This window comes from Pteropus vampyrus, unplaced genomic scaffold, assembly GCF_000151845.1.
Source record: "Pteropus vampyrus isolate Shadow unplaced genomic scaffold, Pvam_2.0 Scaffold224, whole genome shotgun sequence".
In the NCBI taxonomy this organism is placed as follows: Eukaryota; Metazoa; Chordata; class Mammalia; order Chiroptera; family Pteropodidae; genus Pteropus; species Pteropus vampyrus.
The window spans coordinates 145,688-162,128 of NW_011889005.1; the positions used below are offsets into that span (position 1 = coordinate 145,688).

At 54.3% G+C, this 16,441-nt stretch overlaps 1 protein-coding gene across 1 annotated transcript in view; it reads left to right on the forward strand.

The window, feature by feature from the left end:
* The window catches only part of COL22A1 (collagen type XXII alpha 1 chain), a 191,307-nt gene that overhangs the window by 14,976 nt on the left and 159,890 nt on the right, over window positions 1–16,441 (forward strand). The window contains exons 3-4 of the mRNA XM_011373400.1: window positions 9,760–9,834; window positions 13,239–13,350. Of these exons, the coding sequence (XP_011371702.1) occupies window positions 9,760–9,834; window positions 13,239–13,350 (187 nt within the window). The remainder of the gene's footprint in view (window positions 1–9,759; window positions 9,835–13,238; window positions 13,351–16,441) is intronic.

Sequence of the window (16,441 nt, forward strand, 5' to 3'; positions counted from 1 at the left end):
AATGCAGCCAGTGGCCGGGCCAGGAGCCCACCTCCACCAGCCCTCCGGGGGAGGGGCAGGGCTGGCTCAGTCCACCCCTCCCCAGTGACCTGGGACCCGGTGAAGGGTCCTGGCATTGCCGTCTGCTCTCACAAGACATGAGGGACCTGACGAGGGAGAGGGCTGAGCCTGGCCCCTGCCTTCTCCTGGGGGCTCTGGCCCTTCATCCCTACGGCCTGCCCTTGTCACTGGTGTTCTGATTCTGGGGACATGACCCTGAGTCTGAATACAGATCTGTCTGATCCCAGGCCACACGCTAATGGAGAGAATGTGGTCACGACTAGAAAAAACCAAATAGCACCTTATCTTGTTTGCCCATCTCCCCTGAGAACCACAGACCACTGGAGGAGGCAGCAGTGTCTCCCTAGGGAGGCATTCTGAGCTCATTCAGCCCATCCTATGTTTTTCTGAGACTGAGGGGAGAGATGGTTTGTCCCGGTCACAGAGTGACTTAGGGCTGCGCTGGTCCGTCGTCACCAGACCCGCAGGCCTTCTTCACACCCTGTCTCACCTTCTCTCTTCCACTGTGCCATGGAAAGTCTCATCTCCTCTCCGTGGGCCAGAGTAAAGTGCCCGCCCTCCTCTGGGTCCCCGTGATGATCCTGCATTTGGCCACTCCTTAGTTTTTGTATTTCTTCACATCTGAGAATCCACACAGGAAGAAGGGCGGTGTATTTCTGCTCAGCAGCCCTCTCACCTAGGCCCCTCGCCATACGATGAAGTCCTTGGGGATGTCCCCTGCTCTCCGGTCCTGCAGAAGCGCCGGGCGTGTGGGTAATCGGGGTTCAGGTGATGATTTGCTCAGCGCCCAGGTCCCGTGGTGAGGGCAGGTGGGAGAAGAGGAGGCCCGCTGTGAGCGTGGTGGCCTTCGGGCTGAATCTTTGAGGCATTTTCAACGCTGTCACTGTCAATTCCTTGGAATAATGAGCTTGTTGGTTTCCAGGTGAACCAAGTGACAGTCGACAAACCCACTTGCAAAACTCCAACTTTGAAGCAGAGTAATTAGCATCTCTAATTTTCTTGGTGAAAATTTTAAAAAATCATTTTACAGGGAAACTCTTGTAAAGACAAGAGACATATTTCAGAAGCATTTGGGAGCAGGTGTGTTTTCCGGGGGTGTCCCCAAAGAGCTTCCCCTTTGGCCATTACTAGAGATAACGTGGATAGGTATTTGGAGCACCCCTAAAACCGGAGGTCAGAGAAAGAAGAGTCTGGTCCTGGCATACCTACTGGCCCTGCCGTCCCCATTTGCTTCCCTGCCACTCAGGCTGTCGCCCCGACCCCCACTCAGGCTCGTGATGACCTGGGCACCGATGTCTAATCCCGTGGCATATGCTGCCCTATCCTTATGTGACACATGTGCAGGAGTTGACTTGTGAACAGCTCCCCGCGGCCTGAACCGCTCCCTCCGCGTAACCTCCAGACCTCTCTCCCCAGTTCTCCTCCCTCTCCAGCCTCCCCTCCCGCGCCATTTCTTCTTCCGCATTTCAGTGTCCGGGGCCTGGGACCTAGCTTCTAGACTTCTTTTCTCCCTCCCTCCCTCCCTCCCTCTCTCCTCAGCAGTCTCACTTTAGATACCTCCGTGCCCTAGCAACTTTCAAATCCAAAGCCAGGAGCCCCTCTTAGAGGAGGTCCTGGCAGTCTCTGGTGACACCTACTGGTGCTGGGCCCACTGGACATTCCCCGAAGGAAAAGGAGGTCCGTGGAACCTGGACATTTGATACCACACCTTCCTCCTCGGCTAGGTCACGGCCAGGTCACGCTCACAACAGTACCTACCTCTGCCCGCTCCCTGGTCCCTCGTACTGCAGGCAGAGCATCTCTTCATTGCCTTGAATGCTAGACCGTGCCTGTGGTTGAGACTAGGCTTCCCTTGACCAGCATCCACCCTCCCTTCTCTCCTCTCTCTCCTTGAGCTGCAGGGGAGCTGCCCTCCCAGCCCCCAGGGCAAGCCAGCCCCTGCCTCCGCAGGTCTCTGAGTTTGCCAGAGCCCTTTGCCTGTCGGCTCTCCCCCTGGCTGGCTCACACCTTCTTGGTTTTCAGCTCTGAGGTCACTCAGCCAGGAGATTTGTCCAGGTCAGCATGTGTGGTGTGCGTCCTGGCCCCACACCCAGCATCCATCACATCGCTAGCATATCTTGTCCACAGCACTGATCACACGCGAGAACCAGCTTGCTTTTGCATATCCGTCTCTGCGTGTGTTCTCTGCCGCTTCTTTTGGCATGTGGCCACCAACAGGGCAGGGCTACCTGGCCTGTGAGTTTGCATGTTTGTTCCTTATGCAAGGACGTATGTGCCGGTGCTTGGCAAATATGTTTTGGCTGAATGAATGAATGAGCACATATTAGATGCTGGGTATCTACTACCTCTGCCCGCTCCCTGGTCATGCCAACAACTCCCCATCCGCTGTCCTACTTAATCTTCAAGATAACCTTGGATAGAAAAAAAAAAACCCTACAAATTTTTACACCTATTTCCAGGTTTGGAAACAGAAGGAGAAACTGACGTGACAGGTCAGGTCGTGGACTTCCCCATCCACCTAGGGGATCGTGTGGGTCCTCCCAGTGGCCTTGTTTCTGCTTCACTTTGCACCAGGGAATGGGTGTGTGTTTGGGCTGGAAGAGGAGAGGGGGCTCTGATGGGCTACTCTTGTCACTGTGTCCTTTGTTCTGGCTCCAAACAGAAATAGGCATAGTCCGACTCAGTGTCAGGAAAGTCCCAGCTGTGTCAGAGCCCAGTCCACACGCCTCGTGCTGGGCCAGCTCCTCCTGAGACAGGACATGTCGCCTTGCGCTCATGGATGCAGTGTTCACGGCTGTTAGCACGTCCAGGGGGATTTTTCTTTCTTTTTTTTTTTTCTTTTTTGCAGTATTTTGTCATTTTCCACCAGGCTGTCTCTAAAACACTTACATAAACATTCCCTCCAAATACTTGGCAGCCTGACTACATCCTCTCTCCAGCCTAACGAACCTGGAAAATAGAGATTGATCAGCCAGGATCTGGGGCCTCTGGGGTGGCAGCCAGTGCCAATGCACTTTGACCCGAAAGGGAAAGGCAGGCCAGGAATGTCCAGAAAGTTCTACGATGGGAAGTGGAGGTGGTCCGTACCATGACCCTGGGATGTAGTTAACAAATCTTTGGTTTTTACACCTGGGAAAGCTCCGTATTCACCTGTAAAAGCACAGATGCTAATATCTGCCCTACAGAGCTGGTAGAGGACTGAATGCAAGCAGCGTGTGGCCCAGAGACCATGTCGCTGTCCAGTGACTGGCTGCTGGTTATATTTGCATGTAGGGTGCTTTCCAGTGCTGAGACGTGTGGATGGAATAGTGGTCCAGCGCTTACTGCCCAAGCCTCATGCCTGGGCTCAACTCCTTCCTGTGCCACTTGCTAGCTGTGTGATGATGTTGGATAAGTTACTCAGCTTCTCCGAGCTTCAGCTTCCCTACGCGTAAGCGTGCCTATTTCCCGGGGTTGCCGTGAAACCAGAGTACTTGTACCATGTAAAGCTGCTTTACTGGTAGCCAGTGCTCCGTGGGGGTCCAGGTGCTCCCCTTCTTTTCTCACCATTGCACAGAGGGTGTAGAGAGGCCCCCAGGGATGCCATGAGCTCCTGGCCCAGGGCCCGGGTTGTAGTTCCAGTCCCTTGGACTCCACAGAATGTGCTTGTTCCTGGTTGGGTTGTTTCCCCAGCCCCCACCACTGACCATCCCAGCGTGGCAGGTGTTTACTGTCCAGTGTGCAGACCACTGTCCCATCAGTCCGCCTTGCTGTCCGTCTCCATGGTGGCTCCCTTAAAGCCATGGGCCTGGCCACCTGTTGGTGGCTCCTGGGTACAGAAGTGCATATTGATCACCACAGGGCCCTCTGTCATTCTCCAAGCCTCCTTGGGAACTTGGGCAGCTGGTGCAGGCCCCTAGGACTCCAGGTTCACCTCTAGAAACAGCCCTGTGGCCAGCTGCCAGACACTGGTCCTCGTGCTCCCTCCCCTGCAGCCTCCGTCTGTCCCCGGCAAGGCTCAGACCCTATTTTAAAAAATAATGGCGATAGTCTAAATAACTGTGCTGGGAAATCACGTGCAAATCTTTAAAACAAATTTGAAAATAGAGTCGATCCTCGAACTACAGGATTTGAACTGTGTGGGTCGGTTGCACGTGGATTTTTTTCAGTTAATGCAGTCGGCTCGTGTATCTGTAGTTTCACATCCATGGATTCAGCCGGCCACAGACAGGAAATAGCATTTTCCATTCGCATTTGGGAATCTATGGTTGGGAATGTGAAAAGACTGTTTTCCATGCTCCATTAGACTCCCCTGATGCAAAGGGCCGACTGGAGAGTCAAAGTCATGGGCGGGTTTTCCACTGCGTGGGCGTCGGCTGTCATAATCGCCGGCCTTGTTCAAGGCTCACCTGTGCAGAAACGTAAAGGGGATAAAAACCCTTACGAGTCTGGCCCCAGAGGTAAGCGCAGCTTAAATGCTGTACAGGTGCTTCCAGACACCCGCATACCTGCGGGTTTGAGGTGGCAAGTGGGGAGCCTGCCGGAGTCGTACCGAGTTTGAATCCTGTTTCCACCACTCGCGGGAGGTGTGATTAAGCAGACCCTCTATGTCCTCTTAGCCTCCGTTTGTCCCCTGCAGGGCGGGGCGATAGGAGCACTGGGGCGTGTGGCACAGGGTGCTGGACAGCACCTGCCGGCAGCCGTGCCCGTGGGTTCTCCCCGCTCCGTACGGCCTCGCTTTTTCCGTCCGTCTTGGTGTCGTGTGGAGAGGCCTGCGGGAGAGGCTCAGCCGTAGGAGGCCAGACAGCGGGAGGGCACACCGCCTTGCACACCCAGCTGGCTTTTGCGGGGGAGAACCGGGACCTGTCTGGGGTTTAGGACCCATAGAGGGCAGGCCGAAGTGTTCGTGGCCCGCCCCCGCAGGCCCCAGGCTCCTCCATGTGTACGCAGGCACCCGTGGGCCTAACTTGGAGCAGGCACCCGTGGGCCTAACTTGGAGAACACACGAGTGAGGAGCCCCTCCTCCGTGGGCCAGGGCCGCCTGGGGCAGAAGGGGCTCCTCGGGGGGTTGCCAGCTGGCCGGCCATTCCTGTGGGCTCTGGAACCAAGCAGCCTTGGCCCTATGTGCTGGCTGACCTTGGAGAGACCGATTGGGGTACTGGTCAGGGGCCTGTGCTGGAGCCAATGTGCTCACTGCCCCATTTGCTAATCAGTGGCCTCGGGCAGTCAGTTTCCTAACTTCTCTATGCCTGTGCCTTTCCTTGCATGTCTATAACTGATAGCACCTATCGTGTAAGGCCCTAGGGAGGATTCAGTTAGAAGTGTCAACATATTCAACAGGGTGGAAGAGTATGGTGCTGAGTAAGCCATCTCCATGTGTCTGCCAGTCACAGACCTAATTCCATCCCAGAGCAGGGCAGACACAGTCCAGCACAGGACCGGACCTGCGGGTGCTCCGTCCTGGCGTTGCTAGGAGTGTGGTCATTAGTCTGGTCATCCTTGGGGCCCTAGGGCCTGGCTCGGTGTCTGTTGGCTCTCTGAAGTGGACATGTGTGGACTGTTTCCTGGCCGGCTGGCCTCGGAGCCGCAGAGCTGCGCCCCGCGTCTGCTGGTGTCTGATTCATCACTTTCCTCATCCGCCTCTTCCCTGCCCACTTGGAACGTCGGCATCTCGTCTGCGGTCAGCTGCCCTCCACAGCGGCTGCCATGAAGTGATGGATGGGCAGTGATTGCTTCCTATCCCTGCTCACTGAGCCCTCCTTGGGCTCTGCTCCCACTTCCATGGGTCCTCCTGGTCCCCTAGACTGGGGCCACCATCTCTACCCCTAGATTGCAGATGCAGGTAGACCGTTATTCAAATCTAGATACTTCTCTTGTCTCACGAGTTTCTTAACTTCCTTAGTCTCTGTTTTTTACATTTGTGTAATGGAAACAATCTTCCTAGAATGGTTGTTGCAGATAACATAACAGGTGATGGGCACACAGTAGGAATTCAATAGTTGCCAGCACCCTCTTTTCCCAACTGGGGACCCTCTTGGCTGAGAGTCAGGGGATGGCATGGGCCTGTGTTTTCCAGACAGGACCGTGGATGTGTCACTGAAAAGCAGGAGGACATCAGAGATTATCTTGTGCAACCTTCCTCCTCCCGATAAGCAAACACACTCTCTTTTCGCCATTTGGTAAACCGAGGGCGAGTTTTCCCCTTGGGGAGGCCAGTACCCGGCCTCTGTTGAGGCCTCTGGTGGAGCGGAACCTGTACTGTTGGGGGAGAAACCTTTCTCTTTCTCCAGGAGTCTAGGATGTTCTGCCTTTCCTAAAGCCTGAGGGAAAAACAAATGTCAGTGGGTGACAGTAAATGAGCTCCAGGGAGCAGGGGCTTTGTCATCAGCCATGTCCTTTTTTTGTGTTCTCATGTTTTCAAAAAGGAAGATCAACTGACTAACCCAGACCTAACTGTATATATGTTTCGATTCCTGAAAGCTTGTTCCTGTCTTTAATCCCAGAGCCACCACTTCTGTTGGTCCTGAATGATTACCTGATAATTCTGTCCTTACTGGGCTAGTGAAAGAAACCCAGTCTGTCAGTAGCTTTTTAGCCAGAAAAATGGTGAAACAGTGTTCACCACCCTCATCGACTGTCCTCGGGCATCTGGAAGGAGAAGCTTGGCCTTCAGACCCTTTGGCCAAGGGTTAGAGTCTCTCTCTCTTTGATTCTTCTAGATAGTTCCCCAGATGTTACGTCCCACCTTCGAAAGAGGGAGAAAAGAAAGGAAACTTTCCAACCCCATCTACATATCTGTCCCCTTACATCAGGAAAAGCAAAAGCCTTTTAAGAAACCACCCCACTCCCAACTACAGAAAACTTCTGTTATCTGTTTCCTTGGCCCAGAACTGGGTCACATGTTTCTTCCAGCTGCAAGAGAGGCTGGAAAGATGGGGGCCAGAGTAACCGTAATTGGCTTAGACCAACCAGCTGCAGCTTTTCTCTTTGGGCCAAAAACTCTGCCATTCTGAACAAAAATGGCATTCTTTTAGCCGGGAAAGAGCGGGAACGTGATGTTAGGCTGACGACTGATGGCGTCTGCCACACGTCCGTGGAAGGACCAGCTGTTGGCGAACTCTTCTTGCCGGCTCATCAACATGACGCTGAAGCCCATGCCTGGAAGGCTGTCTAGTCCACCCTTCAGCATTTGCTTCTCAGCTCAGGCGTCACTAGTCATTTCTGTTCTGCATGAACTCAAGGCATGTCCTGTGCCTGGCACTGTGAGGACAGTGTAGATGCAGAGCTGGACTGAGATCCAGTCCAGTCTAATCCAGTCTCGTCCACAGACTCCCACTCACTGGGAGACGGACATGCCAGTCGGTGCCTTCGGCGTAGTGCCATCAGCTCTAGGACACGGCGGGCTGGAGGGCTCCTTACCCAGGTTGGGGTGACAGCAACGCCCTGGGTGGTGGGGGCTCAAGGTTGAGAAGAGTCTCAGAGGTTGAGAAGGAGGAGTCTGTGAAGCAAGGAGACACGAAGGTGTCATGGCAGAGCTGACACTTTCTTGGGCTCAATATGTTCAGAGTCTGTTACAAGTCAGCTCATGAGTGCCCTAAAGGCAGGGACTGTGATTTATCTGTTATCCCCTTTGTGTGTCCCTAGAACTAACTCAGTGCCTGGAACATGTCTGGAGCTCTATAAATATTTCAGTTTGAATAAATGAGTTAATGCAGAAATAAATAGATCATTATTCAAGATGCGGAAATATTTTGGCCAAAGGAATATAGTTATGGGCTGAGAGGGACTTTGGATGCTAACGCTACCTCCCTGCCAAGCAGGTGGACCCTGGGGGCCTGGCTGGAGGGGATATTTTGGGAGGCATTTGTCCTGAGTTAACCAAGTCCGTAATAAATTGCGCCTTGAGCCTCTGAATGCATGAGGCTTAGTGATGGCCCCAAAAGGAGATTGGCAGCAGGTCTGGGGAGGGATTCCTGAAAGCAGTTTGGGCAAGTTCTAGCATCTTGGAAAAGAATCTCTGTCTTTGTGTTCATGATCTTCGGACTGTCCTTGCCTCGGATCAGGAATTAGCTTCTCTGCTGAGGATGTTTGCAGAGACAAGGCTCAGTGGCTCAGAGCATGAGCTCCAGCCATCAGCCTCTAGGGGTTTGGTCATCATCAAAGATAGAACCTTCTGAGTCAACTCATTTTAAATGATGCATGATCCCCAGCCAGTCTCTCTAGCGGGCTGCCAAAGTTAAAGGAATTGATCATCACCCCACAGCTGCCGCTGTCCTGGGTGGAGCCATCTAAATTTTACACATCGCCTGTATCTTCTCTCCTGTTTGGTCCGAGACAGCTTGGTGCTGTTTCCAAAATAACCTCCTCCGTGGGGCTTGTCAGACCTCCTGGTGCCTCTTAGGATAAACATTAAAAATAGCGCTTCCCGAATTAGGAAAGATCTTATTCATTCCTCCTCACTGCTGATTGGCAAAGAGGCCCCAAACCTGTCCTACCCTTGGACATTTATGCCCCAAGTATGAAAAGAGGTCATTGCATGTGGAACCGCTGGGATGGCAGAAATGCCTAATAACGCGTGGTTACGGTAATGACGCGCGTAACCGCGAGGCTACGGTAAGGACGCGCGTAACCGCGAGCCTACGGCAAGGACGCGCGTAATCGCGTGGCTACGGCAAGGACGCGCGTAACCGCGAGCCTACGGCAAGGACGCGCGTAACCGCGTGGCTACGGCAAGGACGCGCGTAACCGCGAGGCTACGGTAATGACGCGCGTAACCGCGTTGTTTCATGGGCCGGGCAGAGTCTGCACCAAGTTGCCTCAGGTGTTAAACTGGGGAGAGGGCCTCCTCTCTAGTTCCGGTCCTGTCATGGGCTTAGTCTCAAAGCAGCCCTGTGACAGTGTGTGCTTTGTAAGGCCTCCCATGTCACAGATGCTCACACCCAGACAGAGATTTAGAGACTTGTGCTGGACCTAGGAATTTAAAATTCAAAGTTGGTGCTCCTGGGATTTTTAGGGCAACTGAAAGAGGCCCTTTTACTTCCAACTGCCTTTAAGTGAGGAATCTTGAAGCCGTTTAGGGAGACATCTGTGTAATAACCTACAATGAAGCATTTTTTACAGTGTAACTCGCTCCGTTGTCTTTGTGTAACTGAGCAGTTTTGCTTCCTCTGGAATTTGCATCTTTCCGGAAGTGTACTCAAAGCACCTTGGGGTGGCATAAGAGACACTTTTCTGGTGGGTCCCCAGCATATGTTTCCCGTTTCAGTGACTTCCTGCTGACTTGGAATTTTCATGGATAAGTTTGTGCCTTTTTAAGTGAGGCTACCTCAGCCTGTGTCACCTTTTGTTTTTCATCTGTCTGGTGAAGTCTTACTGTTTCTTTAAGAGAACCTCAAGCATCACATTTCCAGGAAGCTCCCCTGCCCTCGCCAAGGCAGGCCAGGTGTTGGGTCTGTGCCCTGAACCCCCCAGCAAGCGGTGCCCATTTCTGTCACTTACTGCACTGTTGATCATATGGATTTTGGTGTCTGGCTCCCTCTCATGGAGGTGACTCTGAGCTCCTTCGAGGTTGGGACAATGTCTTGTTCACGTCTGCATCTGCTTCACACGCTGGACGTGCAGCGTGCTGTGAGATGGCGGAGGTGTCTGTGTGCGGTCGCATCCCACGGAGGGACTGTGGTCACGTTTGCTCATCTATCTCTTTCCTCTCGCTTTTCTCAGACGTGCTCTGCCCCAGCGTCCGTGTGGGAGGAGACCGCTTCAAGCACGCCAGTGGCGGGACCAAGGAAATCACAGGTAAGAGGACCAGCCACCTTGTGCGCTTGCTCTGCCGCGCTGCTGCTGGGCCTGGGTGTGCCCCTCCTGGGTTCGGGGGTGGCCTCGCCAGCCCTGTTCCCCCTCGGCTGTGGTGACCACAGGTTCTGCAAATGGGAGTGAATGAAGGCGTCCTACAGTTTTCCTGGGAAGCTAACGAGGGCCAGTGCAGGTCTGAAATTTGGCCACAGATATCCTAGATTTCTCTCCTCCCACATAGGCTCCCACATGCAGATAATCAATCCCAAACAGCCTCCAGGCCAACAGCTTCCTCCATCCCTCCTCCCTGGAAAAATCCTACCAAGTCTTGTCCTTGCTGGTCTCCCAGCTCCTCCATCCACAGCTGCCAGAACCATCATTGAAAACAGAAACAGGGTTGTGTTTCTCCCCTGCTGTAAAACCCTTCCATGGCTCCCTATTGCCCACGGAAATAAACTCAGATCTCCCATGTGGCCGGCAGAACCCAGGATGACCTGCCGCTGCCTACCTTACTCCTGGCCAGCGTGCCCCTCACAGTGGCTCCTGACACCCTGAAATAGCTAGGTTTCCCAGAAGAACCTGGCTGACTTGGGTCCAGTGACCTGTGCACACCCAGCTACCATGCGTGGCCTTTTCTTCTCTGCCCAAATCTTATTCATTCTTCAAATTTAGGCCAAGCCTTATCACCTCGGGGAAGCCCTCCCTGATAGCCCATTGGGTTGCCAAGGTCAAGCCCAGCCAGTCTCCCTCCTTATCATTGACTAACCCTGCTCGTTCGTGTATCTCTTTCCCAGCAGATAATAATCTTTGAGGGGTTGGGGTTTTGTCTGGTTCATTATTGGAATCTAAGCAGCCAAGGGGGCATAGACTACATGGGAGCCCCTAATGTCTGGTGAATTCTTTATTCTCTCCTTCCCTCTTTCCACAAATGGTGCCACAAGCATGAACAACTACAAAAGCTCCTGACTTGTTTGGGGATAAAAACATGAGTCAGACCAGGTCCCATCAAACTGCTCACCGTCTAGTGGGTGAGACAGTCCTGTGATGGGTAAGCTGTGAGCACCTTGCCAGACGCACCACAGCAACTGGTGCCCTCGGGAGTCCGTCCGGCAAGGCTTTGTCCCTTGAACACCTTTGAAGGACAAGGAGAGTGCTCAGTGGGCGCCTGGCACGGGGCGGTCGCTGGCTCGCGGCCTCCCTGCTGGCTCAGCCCGCAGACAGCAGGGAGGTGCGCCTCGGGCTTCCGCGTGACAAGGTTGCTTCTTCATCTCCCGGTGCCTTGCACCTGAGTCTGTTTACCCCGGGAACGTTTTTCGTCTTCTTTCCTGGCCCGTGTTTATTGCAGGCAGTTCATCTCTTCTCTGGTGCCCTTTGCTGCCACCTAGTTAATTGCCTGTTGTCCAAAGTTTGGTCGTGTTTAAGTCTTTGTTTTTATTCATTGAAGCCAATAGAAGTGGAACCAGAAAGTAGAGCACATGTTCGCTTTTATAAAACGGTTTCATTCTCCCGCGTGTAACTGCTAGAGGGAAACCAGCTTAAAGTGGCAGTTTCTGGTGACAGCTGACGAAGCCGCGAAGTGGGAGAACAGGCCCTCTGTGTTCTCTCCCCAACCTTGCACAGCTGGCCTTGGGCATGTGTCCACCAGATTCTGAGTAAGAGCCACCACTTAGCATCCGTGTGAGGCCGCGGGCAGTCCTGCGAAGCGGCCCCTGTTCTGCTCTGTACGGCTGAGAAATGGAGTTTTAGGGACAGGAGCGATCGCCCTGAAGTCGCGGAGCTGCAGAGTCTATGAACGGGCATCCCCGGACCCCGGCGAGTCTGAGCGAGGTGCTCTCCTGTCCCCGCCTTCACTCCCTGAATTAAACCGGCAGCTTCGCTTGCACACCGCCTCCCACCTGCAGTGCCCCGCTGCAGTAACCTTTTCCCTCAGGCAGGCAGGAGAGTCAGAGATTAACAGTCAACCCACCTGCACCAGGCTGCTGGGATGACAGGTGCAGGCGCCTATTCTGCGCAGCTCTGCTTTGCGCGTGTCTGCTCGTAGCTGATGAAGGTGCGAGGACACCGGCCACGCCCCCGGCCAGTGCTCACTGGCGTTCAGACCCAGGACAGAGGCTCTGGAACCTGCTTCTACCTGTTCTGCCTGTCTTCCCGGGAATAGAACCCAAGCCCTCAACAGCCTGTACGCCCTCTGCCACCTGGTGTCCGTTCCACGGAGCCTGGGACTATGGGGCTGTGCAGGGCCTTCCGGCCAGTCACTGCATTCCCAGGTTCCTGCCCCTCCATTGTCAGGAGCTTCCGGCCCCCTGGCCACTTCCAGGTGTGGGGCGCCAGCCCTGTCCCGCCAGCTGCTTCTGGCTGGGGCCATTGGAATCTGTGAGGTGTTGAGTCCAGAGCAGCAGGGGCACCTTATGCCCTTTGTCCTCCCATGCCATGTGAAGGCTGGCGTCCAGTGTCTGCTCAAAGCAGGCTGGGTCTGTGCCAACAGAAGGAATGAGGGCTTCTCTGCTCGTTCATTCAGTGACATTTCCCATCAGCTGGTGCCCCTGGGGGTCTGCTCAGGACACCCCCTCCCCAGTTCCTTGTCTGGTCCAGTATAACCAGGGCAGCAGTGGTGGGCGGGGCTCTGGGGAAGGGGTGGAGCAGTCGCCAGAGCCTGAGACGACTCGTGATGGCATTTCACAGAGGACATGCATGGGTCAGAGGTTCCCACTGTGGTCCCCAGCAAGAACTCGTGACAGTGACCGAATCAGGTTACCTCTGTCCCCAGCAACTCGCCTGAGCCCAGAGTCTTGGCTTGCCCATTGCTTCACATTGCCAGAGCACCTGAGGTCCTCTGTTAGCATCAACGCAGAAGAAAAACACCTTTCAGTGAATGCGGCACCGGGAAGAAAGACCGTTTTCTTCTGGCCGATGTTTCGCTCTTGAAAATGGTTACATTTAAGAAAGCAGCCCAGCGATAAAGGAAACCAGGCGAGTCGCCACGCTGTGGCTGCAGGAAGGGGCCCATGTGTCTGCGTGAGACGCTCGCCCTCCCCCGCATGGCCGCTTTGGCCGCAGAGCAGCCTGCGGGGGTCAGGTGCTCCCCGTGGGCCTCCCGGACTCCCAGGCCCCCAGCGTCGCAGCGGGACACCTCCCACTTGCCTTTGCCTGATCGCAACCCTGGACTTTTGCAGCGGTCACATTTCCTTGGAAAGCCCAGCGTCTCCTGCACCCTTTCCTGGAATTGGGGTTGGAAACGGACGCTGGACCCCTCTGGACTTACTGTTGTTCACGTTTGCTCCCGAGCATGCATTCGAACAGTTCCTCTGCGTAAGCCCCCAGCCGCGCCCCAGGGCAGGCGGGCGAGCCCCCTTCGCGGAGTGGGTTCCCCTCTCAGCAGACTCACCCCAGCTCTTCTCTTCGTGCAGGTTTCGACCTGATGGATTTGTTCAGAGTGAAGGAGATCCTGGGGAGGCGAGAGAACGGGGCGCAGAGTTCCTACGTCCGGATGGGATCCTTCCCCGTGGTGCAGAGGACTGAGTGAGTGCTCAGCTCCCCTTCCAGACCTGCTGGGTGTCTGGGGAGTCGTAGAGGGGGTGGGGGGGCCAACCAGGGCTTTAACCTACTCAGTGTCTGCGAGGGTCGCCCTGGAATGAGGCAGCTGAGCCGCTGACCTGAAACGTGACCTGTGTCAGCAGACCCATGACTGTCGACTGCCTTGGTTCCTGGGCCCTTCTGCACTCACTTCTCCATACCAACCTGGCGTTGATCATTGACTCATGCGTGCATTTTTCTATCAGTTCATTAAACAGCAAACATTCACAGTGAGGTGTCCCAGGTGGAGGGACATCTCTTTGTTCATGCAGGGACATGGCGCCTCCTCTGGACGAGCACTGCATTATGCGGCAGGCACAGCAGCACCGAGTCACGAAGTCGTTTTGGCCCGTGGAGACCCACTTTTAGTACTTACTGGGTGCCCGGCCTCCGTGTCATCAGGTGCCCCTGTTTCTCAGTGACGTCACGTTGTTCGGCTGACATGAACGTTTCTGCCTTGAAACATTGTTGAGAAGATTATGAAGTGACAAGCTGTTCAGGGTCTCCAGCCAAGTGCTGCTGACGACACCCAAATAAGTGTTCCATTCCTCTTCTCTCAGGTAGATTTTTTGAGAATAAAAATGATATTTTGTCCTGACCTCCTTCCTCCATCTTAAAACCCTTTAACTTCTTGAATTGAATTGAAGCTAAAGGGCTGGAAAGGCCTGTGTGTGGCCTGGCCCCGTCCTACCGTTTCGGCCTTTAGCTTGTCACACAGCCCTCCCTCGTCTGGCTCCTCTGTCTCGGTCATGGAGCCTGCTGGGCACCCTGCTCCCACCTTTGTTCACGATCTCCTCTCCGCCTGGACACCTGCTCATCCTTCAAAGAACAGCCCGACCGTGGTGCCTTCAGAGAGGCCCCCAGACGAGGCCTCACCTCCTCCTCTTTCCTCGCAAGCCATGTTGCTGCATCAAGCGTGGCAAGGTTGAACCTGACTCGTCGTTGTGCAGTGAGTCACTTACAGATGGCCTCCCTGCTCAGCGAGGAGCTCTTGGAGGGGACCGAGTCCGGCCTCTGGTGTGGTCCCAGCGTCAAGCCGAGCTCTGCCCAGAGGAGGAGACCGGTCAAGATTTGTTGAGATGTGGCTGGGGCCTCGCTGGCCTCACTGTGGTTGTTGGGTATACTTTGGAAGTGTGCCAGGATTGGTGGAGGAAGAGGCCTTACGTTGCAGTGTGCTGTGTGGTGATGGCCTTCAGCATTCTCTTCATGCAGCAGTTTGGAAAAATGCCCGGATTTAATCGCTATCAGATTTCAATACGAAAAGGGGACTTTCCTGCAGAATGGTTAACCCTTTTATCTCTAAACATTGAATGGGAAAAATTTCCAAAAAAAAAAAAGATTTGCTGAATGCATGAATGGAATCGGCCAATCTCCAATCAGTGAACATGCTCTGTTGGATCCTAGCCTGGCAAAGATGGGCTTGGGACACCAGGCCACAGAGCTTTGCATTTGGCAGAATTTTTGCTTCCACGCAGTTATTTTTCCAGTTCGGTGAGCAGTCTGAGTGCCACCCATGCACCCAGCATCTCGCTGGACTCTAACGTCTGCCATCCGAGGCTCACAGCACCTACACCCCATGAGAGAGATGTACAGAAGAGGAAGGCAGCAAGTCACCTCCTCTGAGTCCCCTTTTGTCACCTGTGCAGTGGAGACCTAATCATTACAACAGACCTAAGAGAGGGGCGTCTTTCCCGACCCTGAGCATTGCTCTCTGTACAGATGCTGGCCGAGATCATTCTTAATTACCTGCTCCCGTGCTCACAAGGGTACACGCAATCTAGTCTCCATTTCTCACCCCACTCCCTGTACTTCTTTGTCCCGATTTCTCTAGTTCGTCATCCCCACTGCTTGGAAACGAAAGATCAAGTACGACTTCACTTTAAAGGAAACGTACAGTGGAGGGAGAACATGACACAGGAAGAAAGCACGTGCTGCACAGTTGGCGGGAGGGCCTCGCGGAGGCCCCTCGCGTTTGCTGGTGGCATCTTTCTCACGAGACATGGAGCAGAGAGCAGAGGGGCTGGGGCTGCTCTGGGGAACTCGGGGTGGCAGTGTTTCTGCATAATGGATTTGTCTCATGTTATACTGAGTTGTTACTGAGAAGAACGATTTTGCTTTAATGGCAAAACACCAGAAACAAAGTCAAAGCAGCAAAGCTGACATTTCAGAAAAGAATAATATCCCTTTATTTCTAATGCTTTGAAATCTATGCACAGATACATACATGCAATTTTAATTTATAGGTTAATTTTGTTCATAATGAAAAGGGGTATCACTTTCGATATTTATATTTTTTCTCACTCGTTTGTACATACATGCCACCTGTGCCCGGATGTGGTCCGGGGTGAAATCCCAGCTTGCGGGATGACTCTGAACAGCTGGGCCAACCCCTAGCTTGGGTCTGTGAGCCAAACATCAGAGAGGGAGACCAGACTTTGCTCACGGGTTCTGCAGCCAAATGAAGGTCCCTGAGGGCCCACAGGCCTGAGAACCGGGAACCCAGCCGCCTTCCTCCTCATTTCCCTTCCTGGCTCTCTGGCCAGACAGCCTCCAGCCCCTGCGATGGAGGAGTCGGGGCCGCGTGCATTCCCCAGGCAGCTCCCTGCCTCAGCGGGGTTGGGCTCCACCTGGCCAGGTCTGCAGGGGAAGGGACAAGCAGCTGATGGATGAGCTGAGCGAGCGTCCTGGAGGCTAGATGCCCCTCTGTGTGTGAGCCCCTTCCTGCTGCTCACCCGTCAGGTCACGCTGCGTTAACCCTCAGAGCCTGGCTGCGCTAGGCTGGGGATCGGAGCTTCTTGCGAGGGGGAAGGGTAGGTCCCAGGACGCTCAGCTGCATTTGACCTGTGGGGTGTGGCAGTTTAGCATTTATTGTTGCTTCTGTAGGTGATGGTGGAGAGGAGGAGCCAGACATGAGGGTGGGGGCAGGGCCACCATGGCAGCACCACAGTGGGGTCTGCACAGGGTCGTATGGGAAAGGGAAGGCAGTGAGGACAGGCCGGATTTTAGACATGGTGCAGCTGGCAGGACGTAGTGACCC